At 39.8% G+C, this 11,632-nt stretch overlaps 1 protein-coding gene and 1 long non-coding RNA gene across 2 annotated transcripts; one reads left to right on the top strand and one right to left on the bottom strand.

The window, feature by feature from the left end:
• Window positions 1–2,461: 2,461 nt before the first annotated feature.
• On the top strand, window positions 2,462–6,677 carry LOC135615028 (uncharacterized). Its single transcript, XR_010487818.1, has 4 exons — window positions 2,462–2,535; window positions 4,081–4,167; window positions 5,079–5,838; window positions 6,099–6,677. It is a non-coding gene; the product is annotated as an uncharacterized LOC135615028 (long non-coding RNA).
• Window positions 6,678–7,111: 434 nt separating this feature from the next.
• Window positions 7,112–11,207, bottom strand: LOC135615027 (acetyltransferase At1g77540-like). The gene is made up of 4 exons (XM_065112994.1): window positions 11,041–11,207; window positions 10,717–10,962; window positions 7,547–8,258; window positions 7,112–7,356 (listed from the first exon to the last, which is right to left on the bottom strand). Exons 3-4 carry the CDS (start codon window positions 8,024–8,026, stop codon window positions 7,285–7,287), a joined length of 552 nt encoding a protein of 183 aa, XP_064969066.1. The 5' UTR covers window positions 8,027–8,258; window positions 10,717–10,962; window positions 11,041–11,207; the 3' UTR covers window positions 7,112–7,284.
• Between the last annotated feature and the right edge of the window lie 425 nt (window positions 11,208–11,632).

Below are 11,632 nucleotides of genomic sequence, written 5' to 3'. Positions count from 1 at the left end.
ATAATGCTTATCACTGATTCTATATTTCATATAAAACTTATCCTGTATTGAAGCAAACCATTGAAAAATATATAAAATAAAAAAGTACATTGGCTTCTTTCGATTTTCTTCTATTTATGTAATATATTGTAATTCCAAATTATCATGTCACATTACAAATATAAACTAAATTTATCATATTTATTTTTATGCATAAATATCTTATATATGGTTTGGTCGGTGGAGATCGCAGAATCACAATCTTGATCGGTCGAGATTAAGAAAATGTATGGTTGTGATAGCGCCGACCGATGGTTCTAGACATCTGTGTGATTGTGGAGGATCAACGCATGAAGATCAAGTGAATCATAAAGCGTACGTATAAAAACGGACAGTACAGATTGGTCGACGGCTGTGAGAGCGTCGACCGATGGTTATAGACAAATCTTGGAGGATCACCGCATGAGATCAAGCGAATCATAAAGCGTATGTATCGAAACAGACGGGACAGATTGGTCGATGGCTGTGAGAGCGTCGACCGATGGTTTTAGATAAATCTTAGTGGATCACCGCATGAGATCAAGCGAATCATAAAGCGTACATATCGAAACGGACGATACAGATTGGTCGACGGTTGTGAGAGTGCCGACCGATGGTTTTAGACAAATCTTAGAGGATCACCGCATGAGATCAAGCGAATCATAAAGCGTACGTATCGAAACGGACAGTACAGATTGGTTGACGACTGTGAGAGTGCTGACCGATGGTTTTAGACAAATCTTGGAGGATCACCGCATGAGATCAAGCGAATCATAAAGCGTACGTATCGAAACGGACGGTACAGATTGGTCGACGGCTGTGTGAGCGTCGACCGATGGTTTTAGACAAATCTTGGAGGATCACCGCATGAGATCAAGCGAATCATAAAGCGTACGTATCGAAACGGATGGTACAGATTGGTCGACGACTGTGAGAGTGCCGACCGATGGTTTTAGACAAATCTTAGAGGATAACTGCATGAGATCAAGCGAATCATAAACCGTACGTATCGAAACGGATGGTACAGATTGGTCGACGGTTGTGAGAGCGTCGACCAATGGTTTTAGATAAATCTTGGATGATCACCGCATGAGATCAAGCAAATCATAAAGTGTATGTATCGAAACAGACGGTACAGATTGGTCGACGATTGCGAGAGCGCCGACCGATGGTTTTAGATAAATCTTGGAGGATCACCGCATGAGATCAAGCGAATCATAGAGAGTGCCGATCGATGGTTTTAGACAAATTTTGGATGATCACCGCATAAGATCAAGCGAATAATAAAGCGTACGTATCGAAACGGACGGTACAGATTGGTCGACGGTTGCGAGAGCGCCGACCGATGGTTTTAGATAAATCTTGGAGGATCACCGCATGAGATCAAGCGAATCATAAAGCGTACATATCGAAATGGACAGTACAGATTGGTCGACGATTGTGAGAGCATCGACCGATGGTTTTAGACAAATCTTGGAGGATCACCACATGAGATCAAGCGAATCATAAAGCGTACGTATCGAAACGGACGGTACAGATTGGTCGATGACTGTGAGAGCACCGACCGATGGTTTTAGACAAATCTTGGAGGATCACCGCATGAGATCAAGCGAATCATAAAGCATACGTATCGAAACAGACGGTACAGATTGGTCGACGACTATGAGAGCACCGACCGATGGTTTTAGACAAATCTTGGAGGATAACTGCATGAGATCAAGCGAATCATAAACCGTACGTATCGAAACGGATGGTACAGATTGGTCGACGGTTGTGAGAGCGTCGACCAATGGTTTTAGACAAATCTTGGAGGATCATCGCATGAGATCAAGCGAATCATAAAGCGTATGTATCGAAACGGACGGTACAGATTGGTCGTTCTTTTCCGCGACATCAAGAGGGGCTCTCTCTTGATTGCTCGGTTTGCGCTTCGCATGTCCTCTCCCCATTCGTCAATTTATCATATTTATTTTTATGCATAAATATCTTATATATGGTTTGGTCGGTGGAGATCACAGAATCACAATCTTGATCGGTCGAGATTAAGAAAATGTACGGCTGTGATAGCGCCGACCGATGGTTATAGACATCTGTGTGATCGTGGAGGATCAACGCATGAAGACCAAGCGAATCATAAAGCGTACGTATCGAAACGGACGGTACAGATTGGTCGACGGTTGTGAGAGCGTCGACCGATGGTTTTAGACAAATCTTGGAGGATCATCGCATGAGATCAAGCGAATCATAAAGCGTACGTATCGAAACGGACGGTACAGATTGGTCGACGGCTGTGAGAGCGCCGACCGATGGTTTTAGACAAATCTTCGAGGATCACCGCATGAGATCAAGCGAATCATAAAGCGTACGTATCGAAACGGACGGTACAGATTGGTCGTTCTTTTCCACGACATCAAGAGGGGCTCTCTCTTGATTGCTCGGTTTGCGCTTCGCATGTCCTCTCCCCATTCGTCGAGCTTCGAACCCTTTGTCCATCGCCGAGACGGACAATGGCTTCAGGTGACTCTTTTGTTCAGCTAGTGCGTTTGATAGGTAGTAGTAGTAGTAGTGGATGTTCTCCGTCGGGGAAGTTACTCGGCCTCCCCGGAGTTTGTTTACGGAGGATGATAAAAGAATGACCTTTCTTTTTTCGCGCATTGATATTTCGATTTTTGCATATTTTAATGTTTTGGTGACTGCGGATCGGAGTTCTTGCGTAAAGATGAGACCTTTTCATTTAATTAGTGTCGATTTCTTTGGTCAAAATGGACTTTTTCTCTTCGGTAGTCGGCCGGAAAAGATGATCCTGATCACGGAATCATGTAGATTCTGGGTCATATTAACTTCGTAATTTGGTGAGGGTTGTGGCATCCTGAATCTTTTTGTTTTCTCTGTTGTTCCTTCGAAATCCTTCCTTTGTTACAACGATATTCCCTGTGCTTTGGAAGCACCGGTGAGGTTTTTGTGTCATTTTATTAAATTGGAGAAGGGAAAATTCAACTACAAAGTGAATTGGGTTCTTATTTGCAGTGAGAGTTGAACAGTGAAATTAGTCTCTGTATACGATTGTTGGATATCTGGATTTCATGATCGATCGAGTTGATTCTGGGGAGATACGATCAAGTGAGAAATAACATAATATTGAGTTTAGGTATCCTTACCCTTTTGGAAAGAACATTATTGATGCCTTTAATAGGAGCTAGAATTTATCCTTTTGTTTTAGCAATTCTTAATGTATAACCATAATTCTACCCTAAGATAGCTACAGATCTTTATACCTCCATTTTCAAAGTATAACTACATGTGAATGAATATAATTATGACAAATTCATTCTATGCCAGTAACCTTAGAATGAAGTGAACAAATCTTAGCTCTGTAGTATTTTTGAAATGACAATTATATCATCTTCTTTTATATAATGTCTGTGATTTTCTGAAATTGTTACAGAGTCAATCTTGTGTGATGTTGTTAAAGGCATCGTCGAGGGGGATATCGATCGAGATGTTGTTAATATCGGTAAGAGTAGGGTGGTTAAAGCAGAGAGGGTTCTGAAGACTTGTAAGATCATTGTGTGCCCCTTAGATGAAAAAGAATCATAAGACAAATATAAGGCCAGCAATGATTAATGGATCTTAGGAAATTAGGAAATAATATGTACAAGAAGCTGACATAGTTGAGTTGTGAATTTTTAGGTTAATGCATGAGGTTATTAGAAAAGATATAATAACAAGTGTTTTTAATCATAAGCAATTAAGCGTAGCTTCTTCGATAGACGATAAAATGAGAAGATAGATAGATGCTTAAGATGACATGAACATATTCAAAGGAGATCTAGAGATTCCACAAGTTAAGTCGATTAGGATTAACGATGAGGTTGCACTTAGGTTTGCTAAGGATATCATTCTACACACAGCTAAGTGGTAAAAAAGGATCTACAAAATGTTACTGCTGTTGTTTTTCCATCCACATTAATCTTTATCATATGTCTACAAAATGTTGCACAACTTTTTTATATGAGTCATTTTTTGCTACTTCGACACTGAATTTATAATGCATTTTGGCAGACATCTCCATCCCAATTCCATCAGAACTTGGCCCATTCTCTCGTCTGGGAACTGTGCAATTTATCGGAACAGAGAGACCTTGGTTAAGTAAGTTCAGCTGTAGTTTATTCTTAACCCCGATTTGCTACTTCCTAGTTGTTTGTTAAATGTTATCTTCAGCTGTAGTTTGGTTTTGTATTTTTCTTTACATGATCTTTGGAATTCACTAAATAATGTGAGTGCTATAGGATTTTAGTGGTACTAATTGGTCTGATGTTTTGGTTCTCTATTCAGATCTTTATGGGAATAGGGTCCTGCCTGTTGCTCCCTTTGGAAGCATCAGCAGTAAACCTTCCAGTGACCCAGCTCTAAGACACTGATGTTTGCTGGATGAATTGCTCTTAGCTAAATTGGGCAAATTGCACATGTAGTAAGATATGCTGCATTGGTTTGGTAGTTTGTGCTTCTCTCTGGATAACATTAGCATAATGGATAGGCGGATTATGAGATGGATACAACAATATCTAACAACCATTTCCAGAGTTAAGAGGCAGGCGAGTTAGAGATGATTTATTAACTTATTATCAATGCATCAAAAGTACCATATCATATTGTGTGATCCTTCATGGAATGCATTAATCGAAAAAATCTTCTTCTATATTTTTTATTTTACTTGGTCTTTTTGATGAACGGATATGATAGTTTTTCTACTTATAAGATTTTTCTAACTATATGAGGAAATCTCTTTATTCTGTTGAGGAAATCTTCTATTCTGTTGAGGGAAATCCTTCCTCCTAATCTATATAAATAGAAGAGGGACAACTTAATATATTTAAGCTTTTTCACTTTTTCAATAAAACATCTTCGTTCTTATCTTATATTATTTTCATCATCTATCATGTCTCGACATTTTTGTTAGTTCTTTCCAAGTTCACAATCAAGTTATTTCTCAAACAATTTCTTGAACTCAAGCTGTGAAAATATTTTAACAGTCAATCACCTATGCCTGTTCAACACAGGTTTTTGCATGGATGAGCCCGTCCGCGATGAGGAGGGCTGCATGTGTCTGTCGCAAGTGGCGATATACTATTCGCAATCCTAATTTGTGGGGCGATGCATGCCTTAGAATTTGGCAGGTACATAAAATCTTCAGAAACAATTCATGGTCATTTTTGCTCATCACTGTAATGACTAATGCTTACAAGCCCCCCCCCCCTGCTTATGAAGAGTTCTGGAGCAGAGGCAAATTACAGAATTGTTCAGTCCTTGTATGAATGGTTCTTGGAGGAAAATGTGGATTCAGAGACCAAGAATTCGAAACGATGGTACTTATTGGTCATTCATGGATGTGTTGTGCTGCATAAGTAGGAGAGCTTTCCACCTTTTTTATATCACTTTATTAAAGCCAAACACTAATTTATATCTGGACTACTTTCCTTCTTTTTCATGTTTTTATGGTGTCAAGCTGGCCTACTTAATAGACCAGACCTTATCATGCCTTTCAAGGGCTCTTAGGTGCAGCAGATTCCTAAAAAGGAACCTTTTTGACTGAAGAACATTTTCATGTCCTTGCTTGCAAATTTCAAGAACCCATTTATCAACTTTCTTTTTCATGATTCTATCATTATTTAATCTTCTGGGTTCATATATGTTTTTAGACATCTCTTCTGGGGATCATAAAATTTCAAGTTCCTCATCTTATCAGGTCTCTATGTTAGCCGAAACACCTACATTCGTACAGGGGTTGCAGAGTGGGAAGTGACAAATCCTGTCCATGTGGTATGATATTTATTATTCAGCAGCTTTTTTGTCCTGCCCATGCAGCATTATACATTTCTATAGTTTGCGTCCTGTTCATGTGGCATGGCATTTTTCTGCAGCTTTTTGTCCTTCCACTAATGTATGATATTTTTCTGCATCTTTTTGACACACATGTGATATAGTAGATTGTAACTTTGCATATAATCAAATGACAGTAATGGCTCCAAAGGAAACTGCTTATAAAGACAGCTTCGATTATATTTAGCTTAATTTTGCAGATAATCAAATGACTGGCTCCAAAAGAAGCAGCCTATAAAGGCGGCTTCCAAATAAAAGTGAGGTCAATGATCATGGAGATTACATGCTTAGAATTGTGGAAGGTTGGGAAGAACATGAGACACATGATCCAGATGTGCCTGCTATTTCACACAGCAGGGGTTTGACACCCTTTGTATTTGTTCCATTTGAATAGGTACTACTGTCTATAGAAGGTTTTATTCCCTAAGTTTTCTTGTTAAGCCATCTCAACAATGATGTTGGTAAGGTAAGTAGTTATTTTTATTGAGCATTATTGTTAATAACATGTGAATGTTCTAAAAAAAGCAGTTTGCCGGCAACTCTGCCACTGCATTGTGTAACTGTGGTAGACAATCACATATACTGATGCATATAAACTGAAATAAAGAAAAAAAATTATCTCAATTGCAAACACAACATGTCTTTTGCTATTCATTATTGTGAATTCAGTGTGGCCTGCTCTTTAGTCTAGTGATTGCATGGGGGCTCATCTCTCCTTGTGGATATCTCTGCCCTAAGATGCCCTGCATCTTCTCTTTCTACAGCTCTAAGATCATTGTAAAATAGCTCATTTCTAATGTCATTTAACTATAATCTATCTACTTAGTTTGATTATGCTGATACTGTTGTTGTACTTGCACACAAAAGTTTGTTATGCCCTTTTATTTTGGGAGCTATGGGTGCAGCATAGATTTTTATGGATTCAGTAGTGGAATAAATTTTGTAAAAGAATTGTGTTTTCATTAACAATTATGTTTTCAATCCTTTCCTTCCAATTATTTTATATAGTTATCCTACTTGAGTTGCTTTATATTGGCATGACAAACAAGTTATATTCTGGGCTTTGCACTCCATGGTCAAAACAGGTACTGTAAAATGTGGGTTCATCTCCTATCAGGGTTCAGGCATCCACCATTACATGGAGCAGCAGCCACTAAGTCACTCACCATTATATCAAGATGATTTATTCATGCAAAAAATGACACAAGAAAAATAAGAAGAAATTGCAGACTACTTGTATGCATTCACACAAATTATTTTCCCACACAAACTAAAGATAATTCCATCACATAGTAACTATAAAAGGTAATGCAGAAAACTCAACAAAACAAAGGGAAGAACTATTACTTTTTCACAGGCTTCTATGCTCCTTAGCAGATCTTTACGTTACATGCTTGATTTTGGCTCCCCATTGCATACCAGAGAATTCCACGCAGGGTTTCGAGGAAGATAAGTATCCTGCCACAAGAACCACAAGGAAATCAGTATCTGCAACGAGAACAATTCTTGTTCTCCTCGAAAACAAAACATTCTACGTATAGATCCTTGTGCATGGTTATCGGATTACTACAAGGAAAAGAAATCCTTTTTTGGCACATGCGATAGAGTAAAATGATTAAACTGGGCAGAAAGTTGGGTGGAAGATTACGGAGATATAGGAGCAGGTGGGGATGACGAGCATGGAGTGGCACTGGGCGTGAGCGAAGGCGGCGTCACAGAGGAGGGCGGCGAGGCCCATCCCCCTCTTGCTCCTCGGCACGTAGGTATGCACCATGTCCATCACCACCGCCGCCCCCTTCCTCTTCTCCTGCTCGGGATTGTCGCTGCTGTTCGCGGCCGCCGCCACGAGGCCAACGTCTCTGAGGTGGTATTGGAGGAAGGCTTCTTTGTCCTCCGTCTCAAATCTCTCCCTTTCCTTGTTCCACACGATCACCGGCGGCCGAGCCTCCTTCGCCGTCGAGGAATCGCCGTCCGCCCTCTTCGCCATCGCGCCCCAACCAACCCTTTTTACTAAGCGACATCGTGGTTTATAAAAAGGATATTGCCGGACCGCCGAGATCGAACCGGACCGGGAATCCAGCGCGAGCCAAATGACCAAAAGCGATCCGACCGAGTCAGATCTAACCATACATTCCTCGCGTGGATTCGCTGCTTCGGCTATTTCCAAATCAATGAAAGAAAGAAATCATGCATTTCTTGATTTAGCAAGTCTCAGTCCATTTCCTCGTAATACGCTCGCTGCTAGTAGACTTCTTCTAAAGACCCGCAGGTAATCATGGCAAATCAGAATGCGGCCTTTTGCACTTCCATGTTCAATGCAGCATGAATGACTCGGATCACTTGGCAACCACATCAAGAATCTGCAAAGATTAAAGTAAAGAATTTTAATTGGCTAAGATCAGTGTATTCATAAGTAAAGGAAGCTGGAATCTCAATCAACACAAAGAAATACTGAAGACAAGGAAAAAGCATGCATCACTGTGTAAATAAAACCATTTTGTCAAAGGCATTGACTGCTTGTGTAAGAAGAAACCCAGAGGCAGTCAAGCGTTATAAGCAAATTACTACTTGTGTTTTCGTTACTTACCCTTTGTATGATTAAAATAAAATTAATATACATATCAGAAAATTGAATAGAAGAATCTTTCTTGATATAAAGCATGCCAACCACAATAAATTCAAATAGACGATAAGCCTTGTGAGCATGTTCAATATGAATAAACGAGCATAATTAAAAATGCCAAATATAGCTGCTCGTGTTTCTTAGTTTGCGCTGCGCTAGATTGACCAACCCGACAGAAAAGTATAATGCCAACAACGAGACCATACAGCAAAAATGAGAATAAGGCTGATTCCCAGAAAGAGCCTCTGACTTCAAAATTTTTTTGTAAAGCACTCCTACCTCCGTTGGACCCACTATCATCTCCGTCCTGAATCGCCACTCACAGCCCTCACATGAGGGCTGCCACCACCTCCAGTAACCCTGCCACTACACGAGGAAGGAAGGGAATACGAGAGGTGCCACTTCTCGTAGCCCTCATGTGAAAGCCCATTGTTTGTAGCTCGTCGCTTGTAGCCCTCACGTACGGGCTCGTCGTCACCTGCAACCCTCATGCGAGGGCCCCCCATCACCACTCGCAACCCTAAACCCGAGCTTGATCGCCTCTATCTGCCCTGCCTACCGACCCTCATTGTGCTCGCTTGTAGCCCTCTCGCGAGAAAAGAGAAGGCACAAGGGCCACCTCCACGAACCCCATTGGCCCTCGTCAAATATGTCATCGCCTTCATGTGTGTAGAAATGAGTCTGATAAGCATCGGCAAGGCTGCAAAGGCAACAACGACCCTCACGCGAAGGCCATATGCAAGCACGATGTAGGGCACAACGCAAAGACAATGTAAGGCGACGATGCAGGGCGGAGGCGATAATAGGTCCAACGAGAGCTAGGGGGAAAATGATCATTTACGGAAAAAAAAAAATTGACGTTCTACGAAAATTTTTTCAAGATTAAGATGCTCTACGAGAAATTCTCAAAATTATAAACTTTTCTGAGAATTTGTTTAATAAGAATCTTGCCCACAAAGAGCTTTGACTGAAGTTCAGGGCCAAAAGAATAAAGCATGGTAACTTTCTAGAATCATAGGCTTACAATGGCATGCTACAAAGGGTTTATGTTGCACAAAACATTGACCTTATGTTCATATGGATATTATCCAATTTGTCAATGCTAAAATTGAGACACGATAGTGTGACAAACTATGTGACTACCCACTTTGCCAACAAAGACAAATTTCTGAGACATGCTTATGAATTTTTATGATAAAGATATTTTTCTTTGTTCAAAGACAATATCCGGCAAAGCATCGAGACTTGCATCAGGCTACAAGATCATTTAACACCTTTTATCTTGTAATCAGAAACCTAAGTTGCAGCTTGTCAAGATAACCATAAGAAACAAGATCCAATGGAGTATACACTTAATCAGAATCCCCTTTAGTTCTCCAAGAATTGTTTGACATACTAACCATTAATCCAGTTCAGTTTTCCTCTGCATAAGCATTTCAGATTTCACACATGTTTTATTTAATCTAGTAAACCATAGATATTTTGACCATAGAAAGAAAGTGTAAAAAATCACAATTACATGAATCAGATAATTTTAGTCAATTGCTACACAGATATACATTGTATACATCTTTTGAAGGATAAATTACTCTAACACAAAGAAAAGCAATGAAGCAATAAACCAAGTATGCAATGGAAGTGGTCAAAGATAGATGATATATATATATATATATATCACATTAATTGACAACCCAGACAGGAGGTCGAATGGACTAAAATTTCTCAATCATAAAGAAAATACTATTCCAAGACAACAAGAAACATACAAATTCAATCACATATTGTGATTCATCAAAAAAAGAAAAGCTTCCCATAAGCTTAAACCATAATCTACCAGCATGGCTACTTAGTCTCCTTATTGTCCATTGTCCATTTCACTCAAAGAAAGCTGAATCCAACATAAAGTAATCACTTGTATAACAAAGGAAAGCAAGAAACAAAAGAGTACAGGCATCATCAGAATAATGACTCAGCCACATCAAATTATCTAGTCAATTATTCAGCAACAGATACGAATGTGACAATTCAGATTTCAATACAAGTGCCTTCGGATATCTAACTTTAGTAACGAGTCAAACTTCACCAAGAAGAATCATGAATCACATTCAATCCATGAGTAGTTCGGCAATTGAAAGGTGTATATGTGTATGTGTATAGAGAAATATATATAAAGAGAGAGATCTAAAGAGTTATACCGAACACCAGCGTCGCCGACGATGCCGATCGCCATGCCCGCAGACGAACCAGCAAGCCCAGAGAAGAGATGAGCATAGCCATCTAAGAGGTAATACGACTTCGCCTTGTGGGTTGTTCCTGGTGCTTATGATCACAGCGATAATCAATCCGTAGATCCTGAGCACTGACCACGAGCATGATCGACTTCATCACGGGCTCCCGTCGCGTCACGCCCATGGACGCCATCCCGTACGCCGCCCCCTTGCCTGCAAACGACACCAGAAGGTGAAACCACCAAGAGTTTCGATGGAGCGAAAGGGAAGGGCGAGGAATCGGGAGCTCACAGGAGAAGACGAGGACGGTCTCGTCGCCGCTGAAGGTGGACATCGCCACGACGATCAACGAAACCCTGAGAGACTCTCCATTCCTTCCCCGATTTCGCTTAAACCGGAGGAAGAGAAGCCGAAAGCGTCTGGCGAGGCGAAAGGGGTGGCATGGCCTCTGGTGGTTGCGAAGCTTCCGGAATTGCCCTCATCTAACCCTCATCAAAATTACAGGGCCATAAGAATAATTTAGAGACACAGATGGGGGTGTTATTGTCATTTAAGATGAGGAAAAACATCAACCACTTGCCATTCCCATCGCGCTAATTATCCTCGTAATTACTACTTTTAAAAATAATTTTGATCTTTACCATTTCAAAAATTATATTAGTATCCTTATATTAATAAATAAAAATAAAATATTTAATTTTATTTATTTTTATATAAAATATCATGATAAATCAAAATGACAATATTAAATTCTATGATATTTTCGTCAATAGAATTAATTATGTAAAAAAAATAAAATTAAAAAATTTCTTTTTATAAATATAAAATTCTTAATATAATTTTTTAAAAATATAAACATAGAAATACTAAATGTAACTAATTA

This window comes from Musa acuminata, chromosome BXJ2-6 (assembly GCF_036884655.1).
Source record: "Musa acuminata AAA Group cultivar baxijiao chromosome BXJ2-6, Cavendish_Baxijiao_AAA, whole genome shotgun sequence".
In the NCBI taxonomy this organism is placed as follows: Eukaryota; Viridiplantae; Streptophyta; class Magnoliopsida; order Zingiberales; family Musaceae; genus Musa; species Musa acuminata.
The sequence above is the reverse complement of the archived record's forward strand: the minus strand, read 5'-3'. Positions and strand labels throughout refer to the sequence as shown.

Coding starts and splice junctions, on each gene's coding strand:
- LOC135615027 (XM_065112994.1), bottom strand. CDS start 8,026: ATGGTTAGATCTGACTCGGTCGGATCGCTTTTGGTCATTTGGCTCGCG. Junction 7,357..7,546: donor CCACCTGCTCCTATATCTCC/GTAATCTTCCAC, acceptor TTCTTGTGGCAG/GATACTTATCTTCCTCGAAA.